Genomic DNA, 20,028 nt, shown 5'->3' on the forward strand with positions numbered 1-20,028 from the left:
TGTGTTCCTCATGATATACTAGAATAATTTCTGTTCCACTGAATTAGTAAATGAGTCACTGTGGAAGGGGGAGGGAAAAAAAGCATGATGTCTGTCTTTTTTACCCCAAAATTCACTTGTATGAAGGAATCTATTTGACTCCTTTTCAGCTCTACTGGCTGTGTTTTTAATTATAGAAAAACATGACTAGGATGGGTATCTATATTATACACTCAAAGAGAAGCTTCCAAACAAGCATTTCTATAGTCCAATTTTAGTTTTAAAAAAGGGGGGAGGAGGAGTATTGAAAATTTACATGAATTCATTGAGTTAAGCTTAAGCCTTTTATTTTGCTCCCATTGGTTTTCTTTCTTAAAAGAAGGCTAAAGAATTTAAACTGATTTTTAGCACATTGCTAATGTGACAGAGCAGATTGTCTGGGAGCAATAATTAATTTTAAAAACATGCTACAGTTGGTGAGGTTTGCCCATCCAAATATATATTTATTCTGTGGTATTTTTTTTAATTTATAAATACAAAAGATTTGTAGTCAAATTTATTTGTAGATTGAAATAGCCCTCATGAATTTGAAGATAAGTTTTTAATAGTAGTATAATAATAGGTATAAATCTCCATATATATAAAAGTCTCTCAGCTGCTTACATGTATCAAAGTTTGTTACACTTGGAATAATTCTATAGAGTTGGTTATTTCAGTCTAAGTATTTTTCTTATTGCTTTTTCTGTTTGTGAAGGTAGATGGCTTTACAGTCAAACATTCATCGTAGTTCAAGAATGCTGTTTGATGTGACACAGCTATCTTAGGGGGTACATTATTTTCAAAATCACGCATGGACATTTAGTGACATGATTCCCGTTAATGTTAGTAAGAGGTATGCATCTAACTAATCTATTTTGAGTTTTTCTATAGCACCCAGCATGAAACCATAGAAGTGCTGATACTTGATGTGTCAAAGGAAAGCAAAAACAAAAACACACACACTTGTATACACACAATTAGTTGTTTATTGTGTACGGGGGAGAGAGGGAAGGGTGACGGAGTCTCTTCGAGAGCTTGATTGCGATAAATGTATTCCTTGTAGCACGATGTTTAATTACCTTTGTTGTAGCTTATATAAAAAAATATTATTGTTGATCATGAAATTATCCAGCTCTTTTATTCAGAAGGATTTAAAATAATAATAATAATATCAGTCACTTATCTGGCTAACAAGAATATTCAAAATTACAATAGTATAAAAAAATAAAAGTTTCGGAAGTGATATCATGTCTTTTTGTGGAGCAAAATGTCTGGATTGAACCCATATTATATGTTGCATTTTTTTGAGTAAGAATAAAGAAACAGTGGCTACATTTGGTTAAAGGCATTATTGAGGCATTATTCGTAAAGAATCCCAAACTGGGAATGTTTAATGTTATCATTAAAGAAAAACATTTTAGATTTTTTTTCTCTCTTTTTTAATTGTGGTGCTATATGTACTGGCTGTATGAATTGAAATTAATTATTTTCATAGGAAATCTTGTGATCATGCCCCAATTACAGCACAACACCTAATATATACTAAGTAAATCAAATTCATCTCCAGTTTTTTAAATCCCTTATATTTTAAGTATTCTTCAGAATCCTATTTTAGTTTCAATTGCTTATAATCAAGGATTACTACTGCATCTCTTGGGGTGGGGGGGACTTTCAATTTTACACGTAGAACCAGATTTGAAAAGAGCTTAGCTCTTCTGCATCAAAATAAACAGCCATATTTTCAAAACATCTTAGCACACTCACAGTTGAGTCCTCTTAAAAATCTTGCTGTTAAGTGTCACAATGGAGCTACTGGGTTCTAAGCACTTGTGAAAATCTGGCTATTGTCCTTTAATGACAGATGAGCTCATTTGAAAATCAGGCTTCAATTGCTGGTGCTGAGCACTTGAAATATCTGATTTTAAACTCTTTTAAGAATCTGACTCAGTGTCTTTTTATGTCAATGAAACATCATAGTACATAGGGACAATGTTTTCCAACTCTCTAATAATTTTTTAAATTATTCTGGGAGAACCACTGGGATTTAAAGATATCAATTCGTGCCAACAATATACTTATTGTTTTCTCCTTGTTTCAGCGTCTCGTTGAAGCTGCAGAGGATGCTCACTTGAAACATGAATTTGATGCTGATTTACAGGTAATTAGTAATTAATTGGTTTTTTAAAAACATTTATCAGAATATATTATAAAGGCTTATAGAATAGCATTGTGTTTTTACTCCAAGGACTGCTGTGGAAAGCCAAGTATGTGAATAATAGAGAGATGCTTATTACAGAAAATGGAATTAATGGAGGTTGGCTCAATATGTTGACAAGTTAGGCACTCGGTATTTGCATGTTGGGAGACCTTGCAGTTGGATTTTTACTCTTTTGGAGATTTAATTTAAATTCCCTGCATGACTACTTAGGTCAAGATTTTTAAACACAGTAATTAGCAGCATGTTTTATAGTTGCAGTGTACTGGGAAGGAATTACTCTTTGGGGAGTTGAATTTGCAAATGAGGTGGAAACCTACAGGGATGGGATCAGAGTGACATTGGGCTGTACAAATGGTTTGTGTTTGGATTCATGAATAGTGCAGACAAAACTTTTTTACACAGAAGCCTGTAGTGCTGCCACCATCATTGTATCAAAATGATGCCTCTTTCTGCATACTGGTGTTGGAATGCAAGGGAAGGGAGAAAATAAGAAAAATTGGGAAACGATAAAAACGTTGATTGAAAAAGCTTTAGGAAAATAAGGTAAAGCATCTAAGAATACAAATTCATCAGACAATAAAATAATAGAAGCTAGCTTAGTAATAAAATAATAATATGTATTGTACCTCAATATTTAAATTTGTAAATATCTTCCTGCCTGTAATGAATTTCTATTACATGGTCCACTGAATGCCATGTTAGGCAAAGGTATTATTTAGTTTGGCTCTCACTATGTAGATTGTCTTCTACATTTTTCTATGGATGTCCATCAAGAGTCTGTCTTTCTTAATGTTGAGCAGTAAACATTATGGAAAATAGGTTTAAAGGAAAGAAAGGAAGAGTACACTTTTCTCCATGCTTAGAATCTGTCTCAGTAAGTTCTGTTTTCAGAACTTGCCATAGTTACTTTATAGTCAAAACAAAGTGCCTTTTCATAATGAAAATCTGGTGTGGAATAATTGATTCCCTGTGAAAATAATGCATTAAATCTGTTATAGGAAGAGAATAGTTTAGAAAGCTATTAAATTAAGATAAAATATTGCCATTGGAAGTACTGATTCTTCATAATTTTATTAATGTCGTATCTGTCGGGATTCAAACGGTTCAGAATTCTACTCCATTCCATCCTTTGGAAGCTCTACTGCATTTCATTTTCTGAACTTCGTGCCTAGAAGAAATTGAATCTATTGTCTAAATAAATCAGAAGCATATTGATGGAAGAGCATTTTAAATGTATACAGTAAATGCCTCTTCACTGAGGATTTTGACCCTCTCACTTTGACAAAATCCTTCATTTGTTGAGGCTTTGAAGATATCAACACTTTTAGGAAGCCAGTTAAAAGCCATTTGTGTCAGCAGCATTAACAGGACAATCAAATCTCTGTGGGCTCTGTGGTTTATTACTGCCATGGTCCATTAAAGCTAATCAATTGTTAATCTTGGTTTCTGTGACCCCTCTGCAACCCTTTTGGAAGATTGTTGTTGTTTATCAAAAAATCTCATACCACCATCTGCTCAATATGAAAATAACGACCAGACTGATTTTGAACTGCACATTCACCGGGATAGTTGAAGTCTTGCAGTAATTTTGCTGTGGAAGAGAAATTTGCAAAGCTTCTTATGTCTTGCCCTAAGTATGGAAGACAGTGTGAAAGGAGTTTAAATGAGCTGTATGCTATGCAGCACCAGTCTAAACTCTTTGTCTGATCCCCACTGCTCGGAAAATGCAAAAGCAAGTAACAAAACTGGTTTTGCCCTTTTACTGGTCCAGAATCATTGTATGTGGTTCAATGAGAGTATTAACCATCTTATATCACTACATAAAAATGATGTAAAGGAAAAATAAAATTTTAATATTTTTATTATCTGAGAAAAATACCAAGTTAAGGAAATCACAGCTGGAAGAGTTCATCTTTTATATTTCTGGAATTCTTTTTGATAATGCTGAAATTCTATCCTTCTATTGGGTCAAATTCAGTCCCTAATGGATTTTATTCTTAATAGCTTGATTGGTTTTATCCTTAGTTATCTTAAAAGAATTCTAATCAATATACCATAGGCACTATAATAATCTAAGCATTCAGATGTTTACCACTGACACTGAATCTGTTGAAGTTAATAACAAAAATATCTGCAGTAAGAGACATAAATAAAACTGCCCATTATTTGAGAGAAATAAATCAAACCAGATGATTGTCTAACTCACCAGCATCAAATACTGCATGTTTGATTAATGGCAAAGCTCAATCTCAGGCATATCTGAATTTAGAGCTTTAACTGGCTGCATTTGGCCTTGAGAAGTTCTTTGTTTCTAAAGGGATGTTAAGCAAGAGATGTAGATGCAGCAAGTTGGGGGTAGATGAACTTCTAAACATCTGGATTTCAAGCTCTAAGCCAAAACAATACTTTTTCCAGTAATGTATAGGATTTCAAAGTTACGCTGTATAGTATGGTATCAAGGAGTGTTTCCCAAGTTTACTTATATTTGAATAAATACACATTTCACATAACAGGCAGATTTGTTAAATAAAATTAATCAGCATTCTTACTGTTAAGGCAAGTAGCTTTATGGGAATATTTCGATAGACTTATGAGTTAGCTTATCTCGAGATGACTTATTTAGTGGGGGAAAGTATTTTTATTTATTGAACACTGACAGCATGCTTGCCTCTTTATAAAACAACTTGAGCTTACAACTTAAAATGACAGAGAAAGCAATATAGAGACAGACTCCACTGCATTGCCACAGGGACCCCGGTTATTGTAGATGCTGAGGGTTTTTAAGTAGTTGTGAAACAACCCTCTATCTTACCTGCAGGAGACTTGTGCTTTTAAGAAGAGATGGGAAGAAGACAGGATAGTAGTTCACTCATCACAAGGAGATAATTTGTTGCAAAGAAATTGTAAATAACATATAACACAATCATTCTTCCTGACTGAAATCCAACATTCTAGTGATGAAATTACTTAGTACTAGTGCTTGGAGTATAAACTTCTTAAAATGCAGAACTCCTGGGAAAGACTGATTAAAGCACCATGCTAGATTCTGCTGGTTCAAGGCTTAGCACAGGGCCCTGAGTCAGGGAATGTATGTCCAGCCAGGGATCCCTCAGCAGAGAGTGGGGAAGGCCTGATGGGGACTCATTTTCACTAGGAATCCAAACTTTCCCACTCAGCCTACTTGGCACAGATACTTCCACCATCCTGTCCCATAGTAATCTCTCCAAATCCTTGGAAAATGGTCAGTTTGTATGACTTAAAACCACCCAAAATAGACTTGTAAAATCTAACTTGTGTCTCTACGTAGTTACTATTGCAGTTGCATACAAATGATGGGCCCATTTCATAGATTTAGTGATGTGATTAGCCAGTGCTTATCCAAACCACTCATTCAGTTGACACAACTTTCTGCATCACAGTATTATATTGCAGCCACCATTGCAGTATGTGTGCACTTTTTCATGAGATTTATAGTACACCCTGATTTTCTTTGTATCTGAACCATGTGAGCTCGAAAGCATGTCTCTTTCACCAACAGAAGTTAGTACATTAAAAGATATTACCTCACTCACTTTTTCTCTCAATCAGTAGCTTTCAGATATGTAATATCCTATATTTTTAATACAGTCTTTAATACTTATAAAGGTAATGAATATAGTGTACTCCTACATTCTGCTCTCAGAAAAAAATAGGGTGATAGGCTGAAGCTTTTCTAAGTCTGTGTTATATGGTTAGGATACTTTTTACATTGTGACAAATTCTTAACCCTTGAATGTTTGCAATATATGATACATTCTTGAGAAAGAGAAAGGAATGGTGTTGGTACTCCCATTTGGTTTCACTGGGCACCTAACTGCCCTTTGTGTCTTTAGAAATCTCTATCCATCCTATGGGCAGATATTTGAGGGCTTCCCCATTTTAAAAATAAGTGAGCTACTTAAATTATTTATCATTGATACACATTCTGCTACCCTGTGAAAAACCACATAAGGTGGAACTTCCACAGATGCTATGGAAAGATGTGGCAGAAAATCAAAAATGGCAAGAAATGGTTGGAGAATAGAAGGAACTTGGCCTAGAGTACCAGTTCTTCTGGTTTTGCGGTGTACTGCTGCCATTGAGATTGATGGACCTTTTGCTATTGACTCCAATGGGAGCTGCTGGGTCTTAGCACCTTTGAAAATCAAGCCATTAAATATGGAACATCAGTATGGAGTTAGGAGCTTTACTTTAGGCTCCTTTTTGAAAACCTTAACCTAAATGTATGTCTGGCAGAGGTAAAAGTAGTTGGTTTTAGACACAAACAAAGAATAGGAATTGTAACAATAAAGGCAACTCAGATTAGTGGAACTGAAATTGATCCTCATCCTCTTCCAATCCCCCATCCTCTTTTGGAGTTTCCAGGATTTATGAAAAGTACCTGTATCATAGCACTGGAATTGTGATACAAACTGCCCTGCCAGTGAGCCTCCACCCTGACTGAAGAGACCGTCTGTAAGAGGTGAGAGGATAGTTTAGTCTCCATGGCCCATTCAGTCCTCCGTCTCTCTGCTGAGGCTGCCAACAAGTTATCAATCTGTGATGTGGATGCTTGTCCATGGGTAATTGGACTGATGCCACCGGATTCATTTCCTATAGCTCCCTGACATTGTTTTTTAAAATTAGGCAAAATGGAATTTTCTGGTATTTAACCACATTAGAGAACAACATTAATGTTCATGTTTGGTTAACTAAACTCTACGTATCTTTAAAAAATAAACACATAACTAACTATTTATTAGAATTTATGTGTTACACTAGTGTTCAGTGACCACAGCTGGAAACTGGGGCACTGCTGTGCTCCACCTTGTAGTACTGTAGAAATACAGAGTAAGAGACAGTTCCTACCTTAAAGAGTTCACAGTCTAAATAGACAAAGGGGACAGAGAATCTGAGCAGAGTGAATAAAGTCATGATTTACAAGAATCATGTTAGTTCCACAATTAAAAAAAAAAAAAGGAGGGGGGTATTGTTAGGAGAAGATCAGCTACATGGAAAGATAAAGATAGTGTAAGATGCAGGGAGGCTGGGGGGTGGGGAGAAGAGGAAGGAATGGAATAGGGAAGGCACATGAGTGGGGCTTGGTCTGCACCTAAAACTTAGGTCAACCTTGCTGTGTCACTGAGGGATGTGCAAAATTCACACTACTGAGAGAGGTAGTTTTGAGTAAACAGATGGTGTAAATAGAAGGGGTAAACAGAAGGGGTTTTAAGTAAACAGACTGATGACATTATCAGTGTCCAAAGGTTCTGCAGGTACCTGCAGCATCTGCTGCCTTGATTCTCGAGCTGTTTCTAAGCTGGAGTTTTCCTTTCCTGAACATGCATTGCTGACGGGTGGGATGGCACCGCTTAGCCCCAATAACAAATTCATAATTATATTTTTACTGATGCATTTGTTGCAATTTTTAGGTATTTAATTAACATTTAATGTATCAGACTGTAACAACTTCGATAAGAGTTACTGGAAAATAATAGGGCGAAAGATAATTGGGGATAGCCATAGTACACCATGTTGTTAAATACTTATTGAAACCATGTGCATTATTTTAATATTAGTGTATTTGGAAAAGTCTATTTACACATTCATTATCTCAGTAATATTGAAATGATGCACTTAGTGACTAGATTTGATATTCCAGTAGTGTTAATATTTTATTAGATGTCAGTAATAAACCCACAAAATTAAAGTTTGATCTTGAGAAGTCTTGGTCATCTGTAATTCACACAGGAGTTGCAAGTGCAAGCATATAAATGCGTTTCTAAAAACAGCAAAGCAGGGTCTATTGTTTATTGCATCTCACTGACTCCTTATCAAATGTTCTTATTTTATAAATCAAAAGGATATTTTTCTAAATGCCAGTCCTGCAAATCCAGCGCCAGTGAAAATATTCTGCAGGCCAAATTGCTCTCAGCTTCGTCTATATTGCACTATTAACCTTCAATGGGGTTCACTTGTGTTAAGATTATACCTTCAGTTACACAGTGAGGCTGCAGAAGTGTTACCATGGCCTTCAGAATTTTTATTACTGGTGGATAATGATAGAAAGAACCCAGGATGGGTTAGCAGGGCTTATCTAAGCATTGAGCAAAATTGATGAGGAATCAGTGAGACACAATAAACATAGAACCCCACAATGTCAGTTTTTAAAAAAGCCATTTGTGCTTTAAGGGTGAGGATGATAGAGGAGAAGTGGCAATAAAGGCTGCCTTCCTACTTCCCCAGATAATGAGCTGTGTGTACTCTGAGTCATTAAAGCATAAGACACACCCACACTACTACCTTGAATGATCACAACATTAAGCAAAATATTATTCTGTTTTAAGTTTTCTCGTGTTAGTTTAACTGTTTCACAAACCTGTCTTACTCATAACAAGATAGAATTTTGCAGTCCTTAATTTAGGAAAATTCCTATTGACTTCAATGGGCCCAGGACTCAGGGCTTCTTAGTTTGATTCATATTTGCTTTTACTTTAAAGCTGCAGAAAACTGACATCCAGGCTTGAGCTCTGAGAAGCATACGTTTCAATCATGCAGCTTGTTCACTCTTTCCTCTTTGCATCTTAGAGTTCTAAGTAGGAATGAGAAAAAATAAATGGCCACTGAGCTATCAAGGAACCAGTGATTTTCAAACTGCTACTAGTTGAGAATTCTCCAGCGTTGCAACACATAAATAACCTTCAGAGTGAGATCCCTACATCACATTCATAGTGTATGTCTGAGAGGGCTTATGTATCAGTGAGCATGCAGAGAGACGGGACCATGGAGCAATTTTGGATGCTTTTTCAAGATTTTATATCTGATTTCTGTATCTGCAGCAGCTGTCTACAAAAAGAGAATGATTTTTGTGAGGCAGACATAAATAAGGCACAATTAGTTATTTCCTAGGAGAAATTACTTTGTTCTCCATTAGCTTTTTAGCTGCTATATTTTTTAAAGCAATCTTGATCATCAGTCAGATTTCCCTCTCCTCCCCTCTTTTAAATTTGTATTCCTGGGAGTTCCTAATAATGCTCATCTTCTGGAATACAAACAAACAACTTTAATCCAAAGCATCCTACCAGAGTGATTTTATTTATATTCATATTCATTATTTCCCTTTCACGAAATGTGGGTTTAACTTTATAGATAGGATACAGGGATGCAGTGCATTATGTTCTTCTTGATTTCCATCCAGTTTTGCTCTTTATGAGGGAGCCATCCAGGGAACAGTACTCTGCACGTTTGGTTCAAGTGCTGTCCCATTGGCACAGAGCTACAACTACAGCGTACTGCCAGAAATAGTTTGCTTCTCTTTTGACAAAGGGTAGGATGAATTCCCTGCCAGCCGTGGGGCTGGATACACCCTCTACACAACAGGCCATGTTGGAACTTACTATAGTGTGCTTACAGGACCCCTCCTAGTGCTCCTAAAGCACAAGTGGGCAATTTCTGGTGCCTGCACAGAATCAGGTCCAGGTACAGTGTCCACCCTGCTTCTTGCATTGTGGAGAGGGACTTCATATGCTCCTTCCTTTAACATAGAGCGCAGTATCTAATTTGGGGGAGGAGAGAGAAAGTGTTGCATTATTGCTGAGGGAGGAGATGAACTAGATAACTATGATAGATATTACAAATGATGGTATGGTGTTCCAGTAATTCTCTAATTTAGCCTTGATACATAATAGAGTTTATGTTAAATTATTTTTAGATTTTTGTTTGTGCCATCTGTACCTTATGAGTTTATGCATTTAATTATAAATCCGGTTTTACCTCTGTCTAATGTAAATATAGTGCTATTTCCTGGTGATATTTGCTATAAATTATTTGCAGACATGTTGAATCATGGGATTGTTTGTAGAATTGTGTGATACAGATTTAATTCGGTCATCCTAAGGTGCTTCCTCCTGCTTTTGTTGTGTCCTTCAGTGTGGGTGCTTGACACACCTCTTAAGGGTCAGTCTTTTTGTATTTTCACCTTGGAAGGCTGCCTTAGGAATTGCCAAACCCAAACATTACAATGTCGTGAGTCTGTCCCAAAAAATCGTAAGATTTAAAATGAAACTATATAGTTGCCTTCTGGTGTTTGAACCTTTCGGGTACACTCAGGACACATTTTCATGCTTTTTCTCCACAGTCATAAAGATGGGAAATTTATATTTTAAACAAATACAAGCTGAGATTCTCATGTGTTCACCTTACTCCAGCAGTTAGGGCTATTAGTAAAACCCCACCTGTTATTAGACTCTTGTTAAAATTGTTGACAACATTAAATCCTGTCTTGAGAGAGATGCCTAGAGAAACTATATAATTTATTATTAAGGGTCAGATGAACACTTCTGTATATGAACCAGCTGCCTGCTGTCATTGTTGAGATACCTGGATAATGCCGTACATAACAGGACTGCTGCTTACTGTGAACACCCCTTCGTGGCCACAGGTCCCTTTGCAGGCATCCTGTCCCTGTTAGGCCCCTTTAAAACTCAGAGGCTTTCTCTAGTTAACAGTACCCTTGTCTAGGACTAATCTAATACCAGAACCAGATTAAAACAACCCAGATTCCAAACTAAAGTCAAGTCCAATAAAACAAAGAATAAATAGAAAAAGCACATGCTTAGCTCTGGTGTTTTCTCTCACCCTAGGGCTCTTCTTCTATCCCAGCCTGATCTCCCAGCCACTCGTCCCATCTATTCCTCAGAGGGACATCCAGTCCAGTCCCAGTCCCAAATACAGTCAGAGTTTTGAGCCTCTCCCAGGAGCCTTCAGCGCACTGGGCTTTACCCTCTAAATTCCCTGGTGTCATGGTACTGTCTCCATGCAGTGTCCACCAGCATAGCTGGAGCTACCTGGATTTCCCCCTTCTCCTCTTTATAGGGATCTATAAGTGGGCGTCCATAATTAGGGTTAGTTTAGTCCCAGGCTTTCCAGCTCATGGGGCAAGCCACCCTCTTACAGTGTACAAGAAGGAACTACTCAGATCAAGTTGAAAGGACCATTTTTCAGCAACAATACTAAAATAGGCACCGTGATCAAATTTGCTTTAACAAGGTAATCACAGTGCTTTTAAAGTGCACCCCCAAAATATGATGATGTGACCAGTGCTAAAGTGAGGTTGAAATGTCTCATACGTGATTGAGAGTAACAGGAATGACTCACATGATCTTAGAATGCGGACTTCAAAACTCATGACATTTCCTTTATTCAAAATGGCCAGCACCTCACACAGTGCAGAATACCCTCAGCCAAGATGGTTGCCAACTTACATGCTTTTCAATGAGACTGAAGCCAGGCTGCCCTCTGGGAAGATGGCCACATCCTGGATTGTGTGATTAGTGGGCTGTACAGGAAACTATGGACACAGGGAAATCTAAGAAGCAGGCGACAGCCTGAAGAGTAGCAATGGAGAGACCAAGAGATGGGGGTGCAGAAGATTATCAGCAGGGTGAAAGGAGATATTGTGAATTGTCAGTAGTAGGTAAGGAATCAGAGAAATGTGGGGTGCAGGAAGAAGGCTGAAGCAGTAGAAAGAAAGTAGTTAAAGAATTTGTAAAGGCACAGATGTTTTCCAAGAACATTGAAATTTCTCCTAAAGTTCTTTAATAAAGCTGTACTTTTGCTGATAATTCAGTATGGCTAAAATGGATGAACCATTCTGAGATGTTTTGTGTTGCCTAAGGACTTGTCAATAAGAGGTGAGCATCAAATACATTCCCTCATGCACATCCCAGGAGATTAGGCAGATGACAAATGGATGACATCAGGTCTGACTGCGAATCAGAAGAATGTATATGAAACAGTGAAGAAATTGTCTGACATACATGTAATTAGGAAACCCCAGGGAGATTAACAAGGGGCAACCTGCAAATGCAAGTTTAAAAAAAGGAAATTAAAAAAAAAAAACAACCAAAAAAAAAAAAAAAAGTACACCCAAAAAGAAACACCAGAGCCTTAGCAAATCTGGGGGAAAAAAATGGGTTCAGGAAATAGAAGAAACTGTGGGTGGAAGATGTGATGAAACACTGCAGCATTCATGGGAAACTTACCCAGCTTAAAAATGTAATAAATGTAAATAAAAAGTAGTTATACTGATTTTCACAGCACATTGAGGTGATACACACTGAGAAAGAACAAGAGAATGTGTCCACAATAGATGTGGTTACAGGACAAGCAATTTGTGATCATAACAGTACTATGAATAACAATATTAAAGAACCAGACAGAGAGAGAAGGAGATGCTCCTTTGTGAAATGGCCACACAAGATGCTGTTATAAAGCTCTCAGTGTCAGATCATGCGAATGCTGAGAACAGAAAACAATGATGAGAGAAAAAGAGATCCAAAAGTAAAACAGCTCAGAAAAAGCAGAACACCTTGGCTGTGGAAAGCCCTTTCTAACTATATTTGGTTTTCTGGCTTCAGTGAACCCTCATCTGCCCTTCAGTAATTTGATCACACCCCAAGAGCATCATGTGTACTTCATCTGACCAGTCACAGCTCTACACAGAATGTTGTGTAATTTCACATTGGGAGCCAGAATTACGGATCAGATACTTTCAGACGTCAAGATCACTCTGAATATTTCCATGGAACTATTTTCCTTGGCTACAGCGATGTCAAAGTAAAATAAAATTTCTGAGGATTTTGATCATATCAGTTTAGTTTAGAAAAACACAATACTAGCTTAGCTTTCCTTATCCATGGCCATTCTGTACATATCGGATAATATGAGGTGGTAGTGATGTAACGAGATTGTTGCTTTTCTGATTTGTTAAGGCTTCTATAAAGAAGATATACCACACATTCTATCATCAAAGCCAGATCTCCACTGGTATGTGTCTGCCTCCTCCACATGCTATCTCAGTTGCCTGTAAGATGCATTTTCAATTGATCTGTTAAAAACATCTCTTTATTTTTGAATTCTGATATATATTGAGAGGACTGTACATCCAGATGCTTAGAGGGCAGGCAACATAAGAATTAAATTTGCTACCTACAAGGCTCATTGGTGTTCAGCTTCACTCCAGCAAAATAAATAAATAAAAATCTGTAACTCCTGCAAAATTCAATGCTCTATTGTTCTCACTTTTCTGTAGTCACTGCATATAATGTTCTCTGTTTTCCTCAGAGGAATAGTGTAATTTATTGGAGTAGTTCATTCATATGTGGTGACTATCTTCTGGGAGACAGATACCTTTTGTATGATATACATGCTATTACCTTCAAACTCTTCCTGCTTGCTTTATGAGAGATTATAAACAGGAATATTTGTGCAGCCAGGTACCTGATTGCGCTGAGCTTGCTATTTCCTGCTCACCATAGAAAATTAAACTATATTGGCTCACACCTACCTGAAAAGCAAAGGATTTCAGAATATCACCCTATGAATGTATGATTAACAAGCAGTTAGCCCGTACCTAACAAGTAATGATATTTGATGCTACAGCCCAGGCATGCTTTGCTCTTTTCCCTCCCACCTTTCTTCTATTATCTTTAGGCTTAATACATTATAAATGGGAGAAATGACAGGCCATCCTTGCACCTTGTCTTGGGCCTTTTTGGAGGTGTTTCATGATTAAATTAAGTTCAAGATCTTCTTCCACTCTAATAGTTAGAAACAGACAAAGTATCAAAAAGTTATTATGTGCTGAGTAGGGAGAAAGTTACCTTGCATTATTGCTTTTTGTGGGAGAGCAATTTATTTGCTACACAACTATAATTTTCAAGGCAAAATAATATTGTGGATAAAGATTCAATGAATGTATGTGAGGGAGGAAAGTTAGAAGTCACCAAATAATTCATTGCTTTGGTAAATTCCCGTCTGTGAATTGTGTGATGTAAAAGTGAGTACGTTTAACAAGATCATAGAAGAAAAAATTCTAAAGTATTGTACATGCTGCTAATTGTAGGAAAAAGTTATTGTCTTGGAATAGCTTATAAGGAAGATAATGGGTGAGCAATCAGCTGTATCCATCCCTTCACATTTTTTGTACATTGTTTCTTTTTTGTATTTGAATCTCACATAATTGCTTAACACAAAATTAAAATACTGTGCTCACTTCAAATTTAAGATACAACTTGTTTTAGACTTATGCTTTGTTTCTGATGGTATTGTCTGCATGGTGAGTTTCATTGCACTGAGACAGAATGAGCCTGTTTTTGTAGAGAAGTTAATTGAACCTGGTAATGATCATTGTTTGAAAATTTTCTGGGATCAGGTAGGTTATTTTGCCTCACCTTGTATTTTCACACATCATTTCATCAGTCATGTGGTGGGACAGTTAATAAAATTACGGTGTTGACTGAATTCAGTGGCTTGTTTCTTTTTATTTTTTTTTTTAAATCTGAGAATATATTTGCATGCTTCACTGACAGCTGAAATCTTCTACTCATGGAATATATATTGTTGACTTTGAAACTTTCAGATGTTGCTAAAATTATTCAGAACCCATAAAAATGAATATGATCTTAACTTGTGTAGTGGGTGCTAATATAAAACTGTGAAAGGGCACGATAATGCCTAAAGTGTACAAATAAGGACTGTCAGGATCCTTGTGTGTTTAAAATGAAATTTTCAAGATATTGTAATTCTACAGTGAACTTTTAGAAATATTAGACTTGAAATAGTCAACCTTCTACGCTAATGTCTACAAACTAGCAAGTTTTGGAATGAGTGACAGTATGAAAGAAATTATGTATGCATATTTATAGGCTTATGTAATTTAATAGTAATGCATTTTTTAAAGTAACAGAGTGATATTTTGATGTGCCAATCCTTCCAAGAATGGGAATTATTTTGCTTTTACCACTTTGCACTTGAACTCTAAGGATTCAGAACCTAATCCTGCAAACCCTTACTGCGACTCTTGTAGCACTTACTGTTGTAACTTGGCCCTATTAGGAGCAATTCCCTCATAAAAAGCATTTCTAGGACCAGACCCATAGAAGTTGCAGCAAAATGCCACGTATAATTTTTTGATGATGCAGCCTCAAGTTTTTGTTTAAAAAAAACAGATTCCATGATGTGCTCTCTAATGTACTCAAAAGAATGTGTTCACTGCAGCTGTACGTGCTGGATGCTTGCCTGGCTGTCCTGTTTTTAAAAAAAAAAAAAAAGAAAAAAGGGGTGGAGTGGGCTGTTAGTGCTTCCTCTGCAACTGGTCGTAAAGGGAGAAAAAGGGGAAAGTTTACCTGGTTCAAGCAGGGAGGAGCAAGAAGTGCCTGGACCAGGTCAAGGGAGGGGATACGGTTTTTGGATAAAACGGATTGGAAAAGAATTTAAAGGAAAGCGTCTCTTAAGGGACCTGAAGAAGAAGGGGTTCGGGCTCCTAAGTCTGGTACAGCAGGGAGCTAACCCCCCTCCTTTTCTAGCCCCCCTAGCCCTCATACAAAGAGAAAGTGTCAGAGTCTCAGCAACGGGATGGCTGGGACCAGGTTGGGACGCAGAAAGGCTGATGGCAGCCTTCCGAGCATCTGGAAATTATTATGGAAATGATGATGACCCACAATGTACAGTTGATTGCTGGGTACTCCCAGATATTTTAAGTAAATAAAGTTGTGCTCTAATTAAACCATCTATTGTTAGATGGATTGAAAATTTCATAGTGGTTAGGTGCCATGCAAAATTGTATTTGTTACATATTTTATTTATAACAAAAAATAGGAACAGAATTACAATAGAATTAATTTGATGTAATGTTTAAATTGAAAACTGGAATTTAAAATACACAAGACTAGCTGATTTGTGGCTACAGTTCTACAAAATGTTCAACTCAAACGTTAAAAAATATAGAAAATCTGTCTTAGTTTGAGTTCAACCTGTGTGTCAAAACAGTGGAGTGTGTGCAGACATCTCCAAGCTGTGAGTATCAGAGGTATTAGTGAACATTTCTGTGCATATCAACAAATATGAGAAGCTGCTGTTGGCTAATTATTCTTGCTGTAGCAATTTGTGTGATTCTGATGCTAATCCTGAAAAAGCCCAACAACTTTACAAATTTCATGGCCCAAATCTGACCTTTAAAGATATATTATAGGAAAATACAATGGTAGTGAGGGTCATTCCTTATAAGTAAACTAGAACTTTGATATGCAAGTGTATTGGTGGTAGTTATTTGATGTTGTTTACATATCTCTTATTAGAGATTAGTAGTGTAGATAAACTGCTTTCCTGTCTATCACTCTTCTATTGATTAAGAGTTCAAAAGGAACATATGAACATTTAGATGGAACTTTGAATGTAACAACACTATTTGTTTGTATTTCTCTTTGAAGTTTAAGTAGTAAATACTTGAAATGGCCAATTACCTTGTGCTAATGTAACTAGTTACAGGTGTGCACAGAACATAGGAGATGATACTTCACAGTCCTAAGTAATCATCTATTAATTGTTCAAGGAGCACCTGCTGTCAAGAACATATTGGTCAGCCTGCATAGATCTATGAAAGACTCTAGTGGACTGATCCTTTTTATCTCAAACCGGTCCAAGCTTGTCAGGGAAAGTTTGGATTGCAAGACTGAGATTCCCAGCACCAGCCTGGAATCATCCTGCTAATTCTCACGGGAGAACTTGTACAAATTCTGCACATGAACTATTTAGTCTTCATTTCTCTAGACTGGATTTCTAACAAAGAAGCTCTAAACAAGGACTGATGATCTCCAAGCTGTTTGGGTAATTTCAGAGACTTTGCAATTTAAGAACTTTGCAGTTCAGATATCATCTCTACTTTGAAATGGACTTAAGAGCTTTATTTTCATCTGTGTGTGTGTACTGACCTTTTAACCATTATTCTCTTTCCTTTTTTAAAAAGAAATGTTAGTTTACTTAATAAGCATTGGTTTTAAGCATGTATTTGGGTAAGATCTGAACTGTTAATTTACCTGTTTGGTAATGTATCCGATCCTTTGGGATTAGTAGAACGTTTTTACATATGATGGATAAAGATTTTCAGTAATTCCCATCATGTTTGACTTGGCTGTCTGGGTGCTAGCCAAAGGACTGGATAGTTTTAAGGGAACTGTATTTTGTCTGCTGAATGACCAGTGAGGTCATCAGAATCTGTTTGTTGCTGGCTTGGTATATTTGAAGGAAGAAAAATCACCTGTATTCAGGCTTTGCCTGCCCCATTCTTTGCACTTTGCCCTGTTTAAACTATCTCAGCATGGCTCCCCTGGAGGCCAACGTCACAGTAGTATTTCCAACATGCCCACTGTCCACTTCTAGTTCTTGTAAACCGTATCCTAACCGAAGGACCCTGTCTTTCTATGTGTTTGTACGGTGCCTAGCACATTAGGGCCTAATCCTGCTTTGGCTCTGTGGCCCTAATCTTGCAAAATCCTGTAAATACATGGATAATCCCATTGTGTGCAATGATATTTATTGATGATTGAGAGAGAGATTTTCAAAAGCACAAAGAGGAGTTAGACTTCGATAAATCCTCTTAGTACTTTTGAAAATCTCCCCCCTTGATATTTTGTTTAATTTGTTGAAAATACTCTTAGATGTGAGTTGTTGTTGTAATAATTTTTAGTATACAGTAGTTAATTTCCTCCTCTACAGACCCTAGTTTCCAGATCTTTAATTATCTCTACTTATGTTGCTGATATGAAAAGATGGGGGTGGGGGACGGAGGGAAAAGCAAAATAGTAGAACTTCACTAAAGGTATGATCCTGAAAGTTGTTGAAAGTCTACCTCTCCCATTGACTTTACCTTTCAGGGTCAGACCTAATTCCCATTGAAGACTAGGAGACTTATTGCAGATTTAACAAATTTAGAAAGTATTGTAGTGCACATTATAATAAAGTGATCCAAGGATCCTGTATCCCAAAATGTTTTTCATTATACATTGTTACAACTTAATGGATGTCAGAATTTGGCACTTTTATAAGTACATTTTAGCTTGTTTGTAATAAATCCTCATGGTTTGTTAGTAAATGTCATGAAGTCTATTTTGCAGGCAGTGTTGGTCCCAGGATACAGAGAGACAAGTCTGGGAAACTAGTTCAAAGTGTCACTGCTAAATACAAGATTTGAACAGTTTGTTTAGCATAATTAGTTAACATATATTTTAAGGGACCATTCAAAGTGAAGTGGCATGTTAGTACCCCTCCAGTCACAGAGAGGAAAAGGAGGAAAGCAACTGGTTGGGATGGGGGGAGGGGTTGTTAGTGGGTTACACATTTTTGTAATTAGCCACAAATCCCGTGTCTTTAAATTCAGTGTCTCTATTCAGTCCATGGTTTTTAGTGTCTAGCAAAGTTATGAATTTAAGACTAGACACAACAGGTGGATACAGCCAGACAGAGATAGGGGAGCACAAGGAAAAAATGAGACAATATTGGTCAGCATGAAAAGCAGTGGTCTCAGCACTCCAGCTGCCTAAGGACTGTTAAGTTAAATTAGCCGAAAGAAAGAAAAATGCCATTAAGGTGAAATGTTTAAAATGCAAAAGACCCAGGCTGGTCTTCTGAAAGTGTTGTGTAGGTTTCCTTTGAGGATGAGGACTGATAAGTCAGATATAGTGTGATGATGGACCACTTCACCTTGAATGGTCCCTTGTAATATGTGTTGTTTACTTATGCTAAACAGTCTGTTAAAATCTTGCATTTAGCAGTGAGAGCTCTGTGAAAGCTGGAAAGCATGTGTCTCTCACCAACAGAAGCTGGTCTAGTGAAGTATATTTTGTTAAAATAATGGTATATTGGTGATATCTGATCTCTCTACAGCACTGGCGATACTATCGATATTTGGGTGGGAATTATTAGGTTTGCGGAGTCGTGAAGTGATAATTAGGGAAGTTCTGTTGAATGAAGACAATAAGCAATAGGCAGTGGTGTTGGATTGCTTTTTGAACCAAGACACCAGGCAGTCCTCACTCCTGGCTGGTTGTGCATGTTTTACACATGATTTGCTTTTGCTCCAATCCAGAATTAATCTTGTCAGTAGCAAGAGTAGCAGCATGAGATGCACAATGTGCAATCTCTGTAGCTTTTAATACATACATTTAATACATAATACTTCCATATATCTGCATATATTCTTTTGTAAGGTCTCAGGATGATATAAGGATGATTTTTTTCCAAACACAATTTTTCTTGTCCTCTCTGTCTGTTTTTCTTTGTGTGGTGGAAGAAGAAACTATGAAAGGATGTAGTTTGTTACTAGATGGAGTGATAAGTCCAAGAGATGTAAATTATTTTCTCAGTTACCTTGGTGTAAATGAGAAGTAAATCCCATGCAGTCCATAAAGGTACACTAGTTTAAATCTGGTGCAGATGAGAATCAGGCACTGAGAGTTTAAGTGATGCATCATTTTTTTCTGTGTCATTTTTGTGCCTTCTCTTGTGACAAGACTAAAGCTGGTTTCTATTGACTGATTAAGGAGTCCTGCAGTGAACAGTTCTTTTGTAGGCAAAATGGGATATTTCTCATGCTCACGTTGGCTTTTATATGCAACTACATGCTTGTCTAAACCCTGTCTATGCATCACTGCGTTTCCAGATAAGCCTTGATATTTCCTTGTGAATTCGGCAGGCATTACACTATAACTTGTGTATAAATGAATTCCAGCAGGACAGCATAAAGCTATATAGTACTTTGTGAACTAGGCTTATAATGTCATAAACAGTGACATCATTATATACACACACAAATATAATAATGGTTATGGCAAATACAATCTTGGATGCCGGCTTGAAAATACATATTCCAGGCCCAGTTTTAATATGAACTTTCATATTCTACATGTGGAACATAAAAACAAAGTTTTTGTCTATTT

General features: G+C 36.9%; 1 protein-coding gene across 1 annotated transcript in view; it reads left to right on the top strand.

The window, feature by feature from the left end:
* CACNA2D3 (calcium voltage-gated channel auxiliary subunit alpha2delta 3) overlaps positions 1-20,028 on the top strand; it is a 665,237-nt gene that overhangs the window by 198,012 nt on the left and 447,197 nt on the right. Inside the window, exon 4 of the mRNA XM_067544184.1 lies at positions 2,117-2,176. Coding sequence (XP_067400285.1) covers positions 2,117-2,176 — 60 coding nt within the window. The remainder of the gene's footprint in view (positions 1-2,116; positions 2,177-20,028) is intronic.

Source organism: Emydura macquarii, unplaced genomic scaffold (genome assembly GCF_026122565.2).
Source record: "Emydura macquarii macquarii isolate MOO-44397 ecotype Brisbane River unplaced genomic scaffold, CSIRO-AGI_Emac_v2 contig_968, whole genome shotgun sequence".
In the NCBI taxonomy this organism is placed as follows: domain Eukaryota; kingdom Metazoa; phylum Chordata; order Testudines; family Chelidae; genus Emydura; species Emydura macquarii.